Source organism: Micromesistius poutassou (assembly GCF_964030765.1).
Source record: "Micromesistius poutassou genome assembly, chromosome: 10".
NCBI classification, from domain to species: Eukaryota; Metazoa; Chordata; class Actinopteri; order Gadiformes; family Gadidae; genus Micromesistius; species Micromesistius poutassou.
In genome coordinates this window covers 17855762-17871559 of record NC_140280.1, presented here as the reverse complement: position 1 = coordinate 17871559, position 15798 = coordinate 17855762, and the positions used below count along the sequence as shown (strand labels likewise).

Sequence of the window (15798 nt, the reverse complement as noted above, 5' to 3'; positions counted from 1 at the left end):
TGCCCAGCCTGAGCACACAGAGATATGAGCGCTGCTGTTTACCCACTGTGCCCCTCTGATTTCTAATCTTTCCTCGTGTGTTCCCCTGCCATTGATCAACAGAAAACACACAAGGACATCATATCAGAAAAAAAACAGCTGCTCCATCTTTATTTGCCGAGCAAGGGACAAGGCTCGGCTTTTAATGTATATGTTGGAATCGGTTTATCCAAGTGACAACCTCACTGGGCTGAAGAATAGTTCTTGCGTGACATGGAGGGAGGAGGAAGTGAGGGGGTCTGGGGACCTTGGCAGAGCCATGCTGCATTCAAAAACAACTCAGAACTCATTAATTTCACAATTAGAAAAAGTCCCTAAATTGGCTTCAAATGATGCAAATGAATTATACGAACAGATTGCATATTAAACATCCAATAATCTTGGGGGAAAATAAACACTTGAAGTGATTTCATTGTTTCCACCACGAATAAGACCAGGATTGTGTCTTCATGACATGGTTGAGGAAATAACCTCATAATAATGCCCAGCTTTACATAAAAAATGTAAATGTTGGACAATTATTATACTTTATTTAGTACAAAGGTTGTTCTGAGCTGTCGTAAATGCAACACAAAAATGCAGTAGTTCCACATTATGAAACACAGTTCCACTATAATACATCGGTCAGGGTTCAGGAAGGTGCACTAAATGGAACCTGAACCACCATCAAGTGGCTAACAGTGATGATTGGTACTTGTTTTCTCTGTTGACCAAAAGGGAACAAGATGTGAAATCTGTTGACTGCTCACTTGCTATTTCTCTCTTTTCCGTACCTGAATTCTGGCTGCTAAAAGTGTTACAGGCTGCATGGTTGGAGTTGGTATACTAAGTGAAAGCCTACAATGGATTTAGCGAGCAGCCACTATTTGGATGGATAATGCTACCATGCATGCATAATGCTTCCATGACTGTGTTTCTATGATACACTGGGCTAACAAATGTTGGGGGATTAGCTTTTGGCAAGTTTGGAGAGTTTTGGATGTAACTTTTTAATGGTGTGTTTTTTAATCAGTCGACTAGATTGTACACAGTCTCCCTTGTATCCTCTTGGCACCTTTTTCAAACAAATCCTCATCTATTTTGATGCTTCTGATTTACGTGTGTTGAACAAAACTGAAGGAGAACACAGTTTTTGTAAAGCAAGAAACATACCAAAATAAACGGTTCAAGTATTTTCTCTCGGAGAAACCGTGTACTCCCCGAGTAGCCCATAAGGACTTTGCCGAGAGCTTTGAAGAGCGAAACGGTCAAGTCCACTGGCACCAATCATCTAAAACACAACTGCCAACTAAGAAGCATCTAAAGTCGTATCCCAGCCACCTAAGAACAACCCTTGTTTGCTCCAGAGAAACAGGGACATCAGAAGAAACAGCTTGTGACCACTCAAGACCCTGAGAAAGAGAGAAAGAAGCCTTCACCGCTTCACATCACAGACTTTCTCATTCATTTTCCATTACTTTTACCACTAGCGGCAATGCCAGTGTGATGAGCTACCCGTTAACGTCTGATTCCTCAAACCGAGGCAAACAAACACACACACACACACACACACACACACACAGTGAGATCGCTGTGTCTGCTGTGTGTTGGTACACAATTGCTGTGTCACATTGTGTACCAACACACTAGCCAGTTGTCTATGGTTGGGTGATGGGGTTTGGACAAACGATTTTGAGTGCAAACGTTGTCTGAACCGTGTCTAGAAAGGAACTGGTTTAGGTAAGGAAGACTAACTTTCTAAGCCCAGTTCTCAGTGATGAAGGCCACAGAATACATAATTTTAGTTAATTGAACACTAAATGTTTTTGATTATGTATTATTAATATGACTATAATATGTTTCTGCTTGTACACATAGCATGACATTGATATTGGAATCTCAAATCAAAAAGGTGATATTTGTATCTCTTTACTACTGTGTGCGTCAGATCCATTGACCACGTCTCAGCCACACCTCCTTATCATCCAAATGATCTGGATATCATAATAAGACAAGGTAATAATTGCGATCCTTTACAAAGCATCTTGGCTTCAACCTCAATGGCTCAATTTACTTGGCTGATTGCTTTTGTGCATCTGTTCACAGAACAGCATTAATCTATTTTAAGATGGCACCAGAATTATACTGTTGCCATTACGGTTCTCTGTTACCCTGTGATGTAGGATCTAACACAATAATGTTTGACTTATCATCACAGAATAGATCACGGCCACAAATATTTCTCCAGTATCTCTTTGAACAATCCACTCCAGTCAGGGTCATTGAGTGCATGTGCATGTTAATAATAAGATAAGAGTACTTTATTGATCTCCGAGGGGAGGAATTCAGTTTAAAGTCAGTTAACCGATAGACAAACAGACGCAGTGACGCAGAGAGACAGACATGGCAGAGAGCCATAAAGACAGACAAAAAGACAGACACATATACCTACAGACACATGGCGACATACACACAGACTTCCATGATAAACAGGCAGACAATCAATAAGACGGACACAAAAGAGACAGACACAAATATGGACAGACAATCATCGTAAGCACTGTGATGTGTTTTTGGGAGTGTATTGCTCAGGACTGTAACTCTGTCAGGCGTCAAAAGACTTATCAGCCAGTAGCAGTGGTGTCGGTGGCATCATAAGCTCTCAAATTGAAACAGGCAGCAGAGGAGACAGAAATACGGATGAGCATATTCTGATGCAGAGGAAGTGCAAAGAGAGGGGGACGAGAGAATAAATGGCAGGTAGGTAGCGGCCAAAACACACACACACACACACACACACACACACACACACACACACACACACACACACACACACACACACGTGCATTCAGACACACCGACAAGTCATAAACGTACACAAAGACAAGGCACAAACACACCTACAAGCACATAAACACACACACACACACACACCTAGGTGGAGTGAGTGAGAGAGAAGGCCTGTGGGCGAGGGGAACGGAACACTGGAGGGGATAAAAGGTGAGAGGGACAGGTCTTACCTGGGTACTGAGCCGCTCCTGAGACAGAGGAGGTGGAGGAGGTTGACCAATGGTGAGGAGAAGGGGGGGAGGGAGGGAGGGGGAGGGAGGGAGGGGGGGGGGGGGGAGAAACAGAGAGAGAGAGGGGATTAGCATTCAAGGACAAACCCAGCAGATCACAAGTGCATGTATACAGTAGGAGCGTGCAGGGCAGGCAGTGGAAGCCAAAGAGCACACAGGGGGATTGTAAAGCATAAGACCACTGTTGGACAACACACATGCCGAGCACGACACAGGTCATGAGGTTGTGACTGTGACCTCTTTTCATAGAGTCACACATTATCACAGCTTTTTACGACCACGAGTCCACATTCAGAGGAAAAATAAAGGTGGGTATTTTGAGTACACTTTAGTGCAGCTCCATAACAAGAGTCCATGAGGTCTATCAAGCATTGTGGGCTTTGGTGACGCCCTGGATAGGGGCACACAACAACCGCCAAGTGTGGGCTCACCAATTTCACATCATGTCATTCATATCTATTACGTCTATGCCTGAGCAGCATTCCTATTGGAGGAAAGTACGCTCAAAACAGGTAAGGAAAGAGTTTGCCAATGTGCTGGAACAAAAACAGTCCACAAATATAATAGAAAAAGGGTACAAAATTATACAAAGTCATCAAGCCAATCAACCATTGTGTTTTGCAATCCACTTGGGTTTCTTGATTTCGACTAGATGGCCACTTTGCCTTCTCTCCGAGCTCTGCAACACATAGTGTTGGCCCTGCTTAGCCCCAGCCTGACAAGCATGGAGCCACTGACTTCCTTTCTAGGTGTTGAACTGTTTCCCTGCTCAGGGGCGGGTATTGATTACTAAACTCCCCATTTCCCTTTACAACAGATGATGAATTTATATCACAGTGTTGTGTCAAATATGGAGGTTCAGAGGGGGGTTGGGGTATTTGTGTGATAGAGTGACAAGGGAATGAACAGTCGTGACTAAAGATAGACATGAGAGAAATGTCTGAAGATGAGCTGCAGCTCTGAAGTTTGACATGTTTATGTTGCACACAATCCACACGATGATTTGTTCTGCACTCCGAGTGATGTCATCCACCTCAATTATTATAAACGTGCTGCATTTAGGCAACGCGGGTCGTTTGAAGTTATAAATACAGTTGTTTACTCAGTCACAAACGCGGAGAGGAACACCTGAGGGTAGCGCAGAACTAATAAGTAATATTTACCTAGTTTTTGAACCTCTGGGGGGATATTTAAGCAGAGGTTCTGACTCTAAAACGCAACCTACGTCGTTTTCGATTTGTCAACATAACTTACGTGGGGCCAGAGGAAAGTCATTCTTTTGTGCTGACAACACGGTGAACAACTTTAGCGTTACGCAACATTGTACCGCCGGCGCCCGGTTTGCGTTAATGTGAACTCATTCTCAACAGTAGCCCTTGCCTAATGGCCTGGAACGCACATTAAATGTCTATCAAAGAGAGACGCAGCAGAGATTGGATGCACATGCAAGGCAAATCACAAACCCCCTCCCCAAACTCACACACACATACACACACACCCCTCACTTTTGGTCTTTGTATTACAACTCCCCCCTACACACACACACCCACACCCCGCCACATCCCACACAGGTTTAAAGGAATCCCTTCCCGATAGCCAGACTTTAAGTGTAGCAAGCAATAATGTGTTGATTAAATCTGTGATCAGCTGCCTAAGGGGCATGAAATTGGACATGATGAGTGTGGCACATTAAAAAGTAATTATCAATGGCAGTGATCCTATTGTCTTTCTTTTATTAAAGTGGAGACAACGGTAAATCAAGTGTGGAGAATGGAAAACTACATGTGGTTGTATAATGGGTATGTATTTTTGTGCGTGTGCGTGCAGGTTTGTAAAATGCACGGTGCGTGTGTGTATATGGTTCCGGTCACATCAGCAACTAAGTGAGGATTGTTCTACACCAGGATTTTGTTTTCTTGTGTCAACTTTAAACATCTCGTATTAGGGGTTTATTCTTTCTAAGGCGGTGTTATTTGAGTTGTCCGAATGAGTACTTTCTCTTTCACGGCTCACTTTGGCTGTTTCCCAATGTGAAGGAAGCATGCTCAACAGCCGCCCTTTTAAAGACGCTATGTCATAGAACGCAGACAAGCACTGTTCCAATGTTGAGAACATTCAGAAATTTGCGCCCTTTTCGCGTCCTTTGTTTTTGAGAATTTTTTCAAGGATCTATCGCTGGATCCTCAACGAGCCAAAATACCCACAAGTTATTTGAACGTTTTCAGAAATATTTTGTGCCGTATTGCTTTTTATAGATTCATCATGTAAATGCAAAAACAATAAGCTTAAAGACCTGTGCAATCTTTTTCAAACGTTTTTGCAAGTATTCCTAGGCTATATTTAGCATGGATTGTGTACGTAGTTGATTTTTAAACAAACTACTGTCGCCAATAACAATTTCAACAATTAAAAAATATTAAAATATTTACCACTGGAGCAGTATTAAACATCACATTGGGAAACAGCCTCTATCCTCCTCAACATCAAAAGACAAGGTCATTTGCTCTCTATCCCCAGGCAAACCTGCTTAGTCTAGTTGATGGCCAGTCATTTGGTGTATATATATATATAATTAATTTGGAAATGGTGAACAAAACCAGAAAACACCTTTCATTGTTGAATGCACCAAATATGCTTTGAAACGGGTAAAACATTTTTGTTGGCCGACTTCCTCAGGCACATTGTAAAACGCAGACAACATCACACTACATTCACTGCGCTTCCCTGATCTCTGACACCCGCATGTGATTTGAAATGATCCTATTCTGACTGTGTCTCAAACCTGTGCTGCTGCTCCTGCTGGGACTCTGCTCTCCGGAGACACATTTGAATGTCAAGTTGAATCGGGGTCATTGAGTGAAAGACAGCAAGGAAAGGGGGAATTAACAGCCGTCTGGCAGGCTGTGATTAGGACACCGCGCTGTCACACTGATAAGGCAAAAGGGGGGAAAAGGACAGTCCTCCTGCCATCACTAGCCATGCCCTCTGGGCCCACATGACAGATCACCCAGGATACTGCCTACGTCCTGCACAACATCCACGCTAACCCTCACATCACGCCACCCACATCTGTGAATGTGTTGTCGACAGTGCCTTTCATTCTGTGGTAGACAACTGTGCATGGGAATACTGTGTTAAGTGTTTCTATCTGTTTTTATCTAGAATTACATCTGGAATAAAAAGAATTTGGGAATGTATGCTACATAGATGATACATGCTTGGTCCACTGGATTTGCTGAGGCTATTCATTGCAGGGACATTTCACGATGGAGTCACTATACCGTGCACAATGTAGTCAAATTAATTTCCATTCTTCCATACTTGGCTCAAGTTCAGTAAGAATTTAATATAAGACCGGACCCCCCCCCCCTCCCCCAGCATGCTTCACTCCCTTTGGGCGATAAGCTGATAGGGGGAGAGGCAGAGGTAATCTCTCTCTTGGCTGGGGGAGGTTGGGGGTGACCGGGGCCAAACTTAAGTCCAGGGTCAGGTCAGGTCCAAGGCCATTCATTTTAAATGAGTGGGATGGATTTTAAGTAATTGAAAACCCAATGGCTGCCAAACCCACCGGGCCCAGGTGGCTTGAACGGTGCGGAGACTGGCGGCGTGATAACCCAGCACCACTCGACTGTACCAGGCGGCAAGAAAAGGATGAATCAAGAAAGCGATTTGAGTTCTCTACCCCCTCCACCCTATCTATACACACATATACACACACACACACACTAGACCTTGCCATCCGTCCCCCCACAAACTCTCCCTCTCTCTCCCTCTACATTATAAATCCATTTGGAGGCATTCAAGTGGAACATTGCTGAAGACATCAGGTACAGGTGCATAGTCCCTCGTTCGGTGCATTCACGAACCCTCTTTGATTTTGCTTCAATCAATCAACACAGTCGGGGTGTGTCAAGTCGGCGTCTGTTTATAGAACGGGTGACATCAGCAACAACAACTGGATAGGGGTATTGAATTTAACCGCATATTTCTCCATTGGAAAAGTTCTAAAATTGACCGTTGTACAATATACAGCGGTATTAGAAAGTTGCATGGCAATTTGTTGAATATTTGTTACATTTTATGTTTTCAGATCCATTACAAACCTTGAGTCACCAAACTTAATTATAGATCAAGGGAACATAATGAGAAAATTACATTTCATAATAGTTTCATTTATTTGTTTAAAATTGTGGCACCTTCCACTCTTAATTTACTCATTAGTCTTGCTGTAGAGGACTTTAGCCCACTTGCCCTCATTGAACTGTTTAAATTAATACAAATTGGAAGGTTTTTTATGCATAAAAAATAGCTTGTATCAAGTCCTACCCCAGCATTTCTTGCGGGTCTAAAACATCTTCTTTGTCGAGATCCTCCCCAAACTCATGTTTAGCTTACTTAGGCTTCTGCTTTTGATCTTCAGCATTTTAACCCAACCACTATTTGGCTTTGTAGCTTCAGCACAGGAAGGATTTTCCTTATGACATTTTCGAATGCAGTGCAGAATTCATTGGTTTGCATATTATGGCGAGTCATCCGGTTCCTGAGGCAGCAATAACATCCCTACACCCCACCCGCGCTACCACCCCCATGTTTCACTGTCTGCGTGACGGCCCCACTGAGAAGTGCTGAGTCCGCTGCAAAGCAGAAATAATGGACGGCATGTCTTCCAAAAGGTTCCATTTAGACTGTTGAAAAGTATGCCTCTTGTATAGCAGTGGGCTCCTCAATTAGTCACGCATTATTCACACTTACAATTACACCAGTTGCAATGGGCTCATCTTCCCCAGTCCGTGGCTGCGTGTATTTCCCCCCCGCTGAGTGAAAGTCCAACATATTTTGTTCATGAACTGCTTTACTCAGCAAATAGGACTTTGACCAATCACAGACAAAGACACTGGATGTGATGAGTGTGCTGAAGGATCATAGGAGCTGCTACTTCTACTGTCCCCACTGCAGCCCACCGTCCCGCTGAGCCCAGCATGACTGTCTGGAGGTTTTCATCTGCTTTAAAATCAAATAACTTCCCATCTTACGTGGCTTCCACTGAGAACACATCCTCAAACATCGGCACAAAAATCCAGGCTGTCGTTTCAAATTGAATAAAACCGATTTTAGAAATGTGCATATTGTACTAAAAGTGCAAAGTAATTGTGGTAACTAACCACCCCACCCAGTCAAGTGCAAACTAAGGAAGAGTTGCATTTGCATTGCAACTTGTCTTTCACCACTTTTCATGTAGCATGTAGTTTTCTCTGTTTCTATGCAATGTATGCAATGAAACACATTTAAATGATTAAACAGACATTGTTTTGGAGAGAAAAAGGGAGCGAGAGAAAGAGATTGAGAAGACTAATTTGAGAATTTGGAGCTCATTCCATTGAGCTGCCACTAATATGCGGAAGGCATATTTTGAATCTTTACTGACACGTCTTATACATACTTACACCCCCGCCCCCCCCCAACAACACACACACATAGGAACGAGCACACACTCACACACACACGCACACACACATATGCAAAAAGCCCCAGTCGTGGTATGCAGCTCAAAGGCAATTATACAACTCCTCTCCCTCACTCTGCCTCTCTCGCTCTCCCTCCCCCCTCCCCTCGCTTGCTGCTTTTTACTTAATTGAATCAGCCAGTGCCCCATATCAGATATTCCTTAACAGAATACTAAAACCCACCCAGCCCTCCCCCCTTTAATACCATTAAGGAGAACAGCAATGGAAGATGGATGCTCTGATCCCGGGAGAATCAGAGAGCACAAAAGAGGAGCGAGAGGGGAGGGGTTGCCCTGCAGTCACAGTAGACACTAGCCAACATGTTCACTGGCCCACTACGCCACCCTGCCCACCGGCCCACTGCAGGGCTGCTGTGTACAGTGCTATTATGAGAGCTACTTGCCGTTTTTAAAATAACCCCATCTCCTTGTGCACACATCACGACATGGCTTGACATCGCTGGTAACACCCGGCTTTACAGCGTAGCACCCGTGGTGTAACTGTGATGTTGTGGTGCAATTAAATGCTAGCAGTGAACCTTGATTATAGTCAGCTTGTTTGAAAAGGCTTACAACGATTCTACCGGTTGCATATCTCATAAGAGTTTCGCTGCTTCCCCCTGCAAAGGGGACAGAAATCCACCACGCCCTTACAACTGCGATCCAGAGCACCATTTGAAGTCAAATAAGACCACCTGTCGACATGCCTTGGCTACCGTTTGTTGACTAAATTAGACCCTAAATTCTGTCTTCAAACCTTACGATACTTGTAGATATCTGTTATGCCCTCTGTAGAAATTCCCCTTCCCTCTTTGAGCCACTCAAACCATGAATATGAACCTATTTTTGTATTTTTGTGGAGTTAAACCACTGTCATTCTTAATAAAGGCTAAGTGAGTGCCTGCATCACCTGAGAGGCACCACTAATAACTATGAATATGTTATGAAAGATTACCCAGTCAATTTTATCGCCTGCTGTCCGTCTAAATATTTCTCCTCAGGCAAATTAGGGTTTGGAATATTTTACATTTATTTCACTGTGGATGAAAAGCAGAATCGACAGTGGATGATTAATAGATGGCTGATTGACGGAGCTTGCGTGGAAATCTTTCATCTGACTAAGACGAAGACGTGAATGAAGAGTGAGAGTATAGGTCACAGGCGTGGCCGACACATCTTGATCATTATTTTACAAAGAACGACTTGAAAAGCACCAATTTTTAATGGCAAAAGGTTTAGGAGTATAATGCTGGCCTATACCATTAAGAAAACAGATAATCTTTAATAATCCTTGCTAGCAAACACCACCTTCCAACTTGACACAATTCCTCTTCGGCCACCATGTGTCCAATCTGATGTGACGGTGTCACAGCCTAATGACATTTGAGTGAGGTTTAGCACAGCTGCAGTCTGCAAAAAAAATGAAAGAAATAAAATACAAACTTTGACCGTGTCTCCTGCTCTTTGAAGCGCAGGTTGAGCTGAGGGGAGAGCACTCACTGTTGAACCTTAAGCCCTATTATTTCTAGCCAGAGCACACACGCCGGCTAATATCTGCCTTCCAGAGGTCAGCGTCAATCATTATCCAGACTGGGGGAGGGGGGTCCTTAGAGCGTTCAGTCCAGTGAGCTGAATTCACCCCCTAACATAAATACTCAGCCGAAGAGAGACGGCCTCTCTCGCTAGTTTCTTTCCTCCCCACAAAGACTTTTCTTGCGTCGATCCACTTTGTACTTTCACCTTTTTAATTGCCAACACTCCCAAGTTCTCTCTCCCCTCGTACATTTTTATGATTTCTATTGTCATTCGAAAAATCCTATATTTGATTGCACAGCTTTTTCACATACACTCCCTCTCATTTTTCTGTTGCGGCGCGCTCAAAGTGGCATATAATTTAATCAGCAGAGAGTGCATGGGCAATTCACACAGTCAGACAGCGGGCAGCCGTTGTACAGTATTAGGCTGGGTGGGTGTATTGAGTGGCATGTCATGGTGTGGACGCATGAGAAAACTACCACTCACTGTCTAAACACACACACACACACACACACACACAAAAATTATGTTCCCACCCTAATGCACTGGAAAGAATAACCGACATGCCATCCCAACAAAGACCTTTTGTTCATGAAGGCCTTGTGTGTTCTAGTCGTGTACACTGCTTTTATTTTATTATAGAGGCCTCTTGATCACGATTACAGACACAAAGGACTTCACAGGCCCACATTCAAATTCGATTTGACAACAGCCACTAACCTTAAGCCATTCCATGGGCAAAGGAAACCTTATGAAAACCTAGCTGACAAACAAAAGGAGGGTAAACGTACAGGCCCGACCGCTAAAATAGGCTGGAAATGCAATGAGGAGCCATGGGAGCCAAAATAATATGCTAGTAAAACCGTACATGAAACAATCAAAACAACTAACGCCCAAAATGTAAAGCCCTGAAACTGACAGCCGCTCTGCTTATGCCAACAACAGTGAAGGGTTCAATACCAGGCAGCCAAGTCTATGATACGCAAAGCATTCTTGGTTATCTACTAGGTCAGTGGTTCCCAACCTTTTGACTTTAGGTGTACCACTGAGTTGTCGTCAGGGGCTTTGCGCAGACCCCTGGTATGCAAATAGTAAACAAGAGATCCATACACATGCAGTGGTTTAGCAAAGAGTGCCAGCAACCCCTTTATGCAGGTTATTGATGCAAGAAGGCTGTGGCCAGTGGGGAAATGTGGAAAGAAAAATGCAAGCAACGCTGCTTATGCTGCCAGTGTGTTTATTTAACAAACACAAAACATCAATGGTAAACATTACAAAGAAAAAGATATGGAATTCAAAAAGCGATACTTTTTGATATGATAACCGCCGCTAATACTATAATTACTGATCAATATTTATTTAACAACTATTATTTAATCAACCATATGATTTTTTTTATATTAATAAAAATGTGTCTAACAACAATAAAATCCCAGGTTGCAGGTGTACCTGTGGTTGCAAAACACTGCACTAGGGCACGACCATACACCGGCTAAAAACGATTACATTTTAGCATTATATTTGGAGAATAAGCAGTGAACAAACAACTGCAACCCAGTGCAAAACCTGAAAGCAAACAGCTGGTTGCAGACATCTACAGTGTGGAAGCAGGAGCCGCAGAGAAGCACCTGGGCGGGTGGGGAGGGGATTCTCGCTTGATTGATCAGTAAACACTACTGGACACATCTGCAACCGGGTTTGGGTTTCATTGCAGGATGCATTTGTGGGATAGAATCGAGAGCAGTGGCGGAAACCAGTCGATATAACCTTGATCATATGTGGGACTGCAGCCTGGCTCGGACTGCTGAACTGAACCGAACCGCCCTCCAGGTATAGGAGTTTCACGCCATAATGTCTTCATAATGAATGGACATCGTGGAAAATGAAAATGCCTACTAAGTAAAAAGGACACAATTAACTGAAGATGAATATGTCTGTGTGGAGATGGCATAGGTAAAAAGTAGGCCCTCAAATACTTCATAAACACTGGATCACAAACTGCTGGATGTGTAAGCGTGGTAATAAGCACATCCTCCTTCCACTCATTACCCTATCCCTCTCCCTCTCAGATGGCCGATGAAGACTCATAACCTTTTATTTCAAGTTGTTGGCTCGTCTACAAAGAGTGAGTGGAGTGAGTGGATAAATAACTACCATTTGAACAGGTTAGCTGGTTGATTGATCTAGAGATCCAATGATGTATTAAAATTTGAATGTACAAACAAAAGAACGTTAGGTTGCAATTCGCACAGCCAGCGTTCTGTGCCATGCTTAAGCCCACCACTTATGACAATGCAAAACCGAATGTGGCGGTGATTCAGTGAGGCTAAGGTTCTGCTTTGAACAGGATGAACAGGGAGATACTGACAAAGACACACACATATGGAGCACTAACACTATCTGCTGCCAGAAAAACGGATAAATCCCTAGCACAGTTGTGGATATGCACTCTGTGTTAAATATATATATATATATATATATATATATATATCAGTGGCGGCTGGTGGTTTTTAAAGTGAGGGAGGAAGGACTGCGCGCTTGGTTACCATTGGCCTGCTTGCACTGTTAGTGGCGTATGGTGGCATAAGTATGTGAGAATCAAGTTGTTTCAGGGTGTTTTGGTGAACTACAAAATAGCAGGGCACTAAGCTGGTGGGCAGCATGTCTTGGACTACAAGGGCAGAAGGAAAGGATGCAAAGCCAATTAGTCAAATCAGGCCTACTCTTGATTTGTAAAACAAAATAGAAAATCCTGGGCCTATCATTGGGCCTATTTTTGCCCTCAATGACTGAAGCTATTGGTTGTAATTTGGCTATGTTTATTTTCCGCTACAATTGTTTTAAGAAAAATGAAGACACAAGACCAAAATGCCATTTAAAATGCATCATGCTCTGAATCATTCACTAACATCCTTTCCACAATATTAAACAGAACGGTCAGAGTAACAAACAATTAAAAGAACAAGAACATAATTTTTATTTTTTAATTGATTTAACTATTGACATGGGCTGTAAGCCTAACATTGTTTGAGGCAAATGTGGATGTTTGAGAATGTTAGTCATGGTGTTAAGCCAAATAAGATTGAGGGACTTCATTTATAGATCAAATCAATCCTCCTCGCTGTTTGTGTTGCAAAGATATCAGTGACCGGGTCATACCAAACCGGATATTTTTTAAGTGATTTCAGAATAACGGCGTGTGTAGTAATGGTGGAGTACCAAAAATAGGTAGACTCAGCGCGTTTATTTCAGCTGACTTTTGGCAGTGGAAACGTCAATATAAGCGAACGGAACCACACCGCTTGGTGGGAAACGCCAATATAAGCGAACAGAGCCGCACTGTACCGCAACGAACAGTAGTGCACCGCTCGGTGGAAACGAGGCATACGAGCGGGTTCGTTGGTTCTCGTAGCCTAGAGACTTGAGGGGATAAACCCTCCCTCCGGGCTGCTCCACAGCCAGGGCTCCTGCTTATTGGTTCATAGCGCAGCCAGGGCTCCTGCTTATTGGTTCATAGCGCAGCCAGGGCTCCAGCCTATTCGTGAATAGATGTTTACGCGATTCAGATCCCTTAGCTAGACCCACCCACTCAGAGGAGGACTTTCCTCCTCTCTCCCATTGACACCCATGTTATCCACCGGCCGCCAGTAGTTCCCGAGAAATTAATGGGAGTCAATGGAGGCTGAGGGAGGAACGTTCTCCCCGAAGTAGTATTCAATAGGCGATAGGGGGTGCTAATATCCCTTTACCCAGGGAAACGAACATTACATATACAAAGGCATTAAAGTAGTCATATTTAAGGGCATTAATTCATTACAGTAGTCTGGGCAATCTACATTTTTTATTCTCAACAATGTTAAGGAGGATCTTCCTCCCTCTCCCTCCCTTCCTCCCTCCACACACTGGTGCAGTGCCCGTTAAAAATGTGCAATATCAAAACGTGCCTGTTATGAAAAGGTCCATTGCTTGGCCTCCAGTATTGCTGCTTGTAGCTTTCTCAAACAACTTCACACTCGACACACTGCACTTCCTTGGGTCCTCAGCAATACACCCTCCGAGTGTGAAGTTGATCCGATGAACGGTTGTCGAGAGAATCCAAGGACATATGTAGATACACACATATACACATGCATTCAGAGATTCCTCTATCAGTAAGATGTGTGTTTATGTCATGTATCTGCCCCATGTGTGTGCTTGCTCAATTGCATAGGTGTGTGTGTGTGTGTGTGTGTGTGTGTGTGTGTGTGTGTGTGTGTGTGTGTGTGTGTGTGTGTGTGTGTGTGATATAACTGGCCACATCCAACGAGGTTTGGCAGTTTCCCCACCACCAGCTCCTTTGCTTGCTATGGTTACAAGGAGACACTTCCATCAAAAGTATAACCACCACAACAAGCCCTGGGATATTCCAAGCAGAAATTGGAACACTCTGCTTTGAAATGGAGTGATAGGGCGGGGATATGAGGTGCTGGTGGGTTTAGGCACTACGATACATCCCAGTCCTTCAAACCTAGCTCTTCAGCGAGAGTGTGAGAGGGAGGGAGGGAGAGAGAGGGGGCCCCTTCTTTGAGGTTTTCCGAGCTCTTGACCGTGCAAGGGGTAATTAGGGGGTAGGTCCCTGCTGTTTGCCCCACTAATGAGATCATTAACATTTTGTTGTGTCCCATGACCTCTCCGCCAGCCCCGGGCATCACCAAAGTACACCACACTCTCTTGTTGTGTGTGTGTGTGTGTGTGTGTGTGTGTGTGTGTGTGTGTGTGTGTGTGTGTGTGTGTGTGTGTCCATTAGCGACACACACACACACACACACACACACACACACACACTTGACGTAGAAGGTAGACAAATGTTGGTTTTTTGCTTTGCTGAAGGCAAGAGGAGATGAGCAATTACAAAAAATGCATGAAGGAAACACAATTATTGGCCATCGGGCTTATGAAAAAGGGCCAATGAGACACACATGTTTATTTGACTTTGGGAGGGACCGTGGCCAAACACCTGTTTGGCTCTAACTGGGGCCATTAGACTGGCTAGGCCCACACCAATGCCATCCACCCCACATTCCCTGTCCACCCCTGTACTGTAGGCACTCATTTGAGTTTGGGGGCACAGAAGCCAAAAGGGACAGAGACAGACTAGCTTTCACAGCTGCCACCAATCAGGGCCATCTAACACAGACACTGCAGTGCACCTGCCTTCCTGGCGCCTTCCGTAGGCTGCTCTAATTCAATTTACCGCTCAATCCCATTTCACCGCCTGTCACACACTCGGGGGCCAGCATTGGCATCGAAAATAAAGAAAGAAATAATAGTAGTAGCTCTGCAGGTGCTGAGCGATATGCAGCTCACCTGCCTAAGTGCGAGGACAGTGATCACAAAGGTGTGTGTGTGTGCGTGTGTTTTTTGTGTGTGTTTGTGTGCACACAAAAAACAGACATCAAGAACAGACCCACATCAAGAACAAGGCATGAAAATCGCGGGGAAATGAGCGACAAAACAATGTTGGATCTGAGTTGATCCATTCAAAAATCTTTATCTCCGATTTGATGGGGGAGTCTGTATCAAAACCGCTTTGGATTTAAAAACCCTTCTGACAAAAGCATTAAGATGCTGGAGGGCGATAAAACTATATGATTCATGCTCCTTTTGTTTAAAGATAATGGA

General features: G+C 43.9%; 1 protein-coding gene across 3 annotated transcripts in view; it reads right to left on the bottom strand.

Annotated features, from left to right (window-relative positions):
- cadm1a (cell adhesion molecule 1a) overlaps positions 1 to 15798 on the bottom strand; it is a 252300-nt gene that overhangs the window by 79751 nt on the left and 156751 nt on the right. For 2 of the 3 annotated variants that reach the window (XM_084474647.1, XM_084474649.1), the window contains exon 2: positions 3039 to 3056. The exons of the other annotated variant lie outside the window; for it this stretch is intronic. In XM_084474647.1, coding sequence (XP_084330773.1) covers positions 3039 to 3056 — 18 coding nt within the window. The remainder of the gene's footprint in view (positions 1 to 3038; positions 3057 to 15798) is intronic. 3 annotated transcript variants of the gene reach the window in all.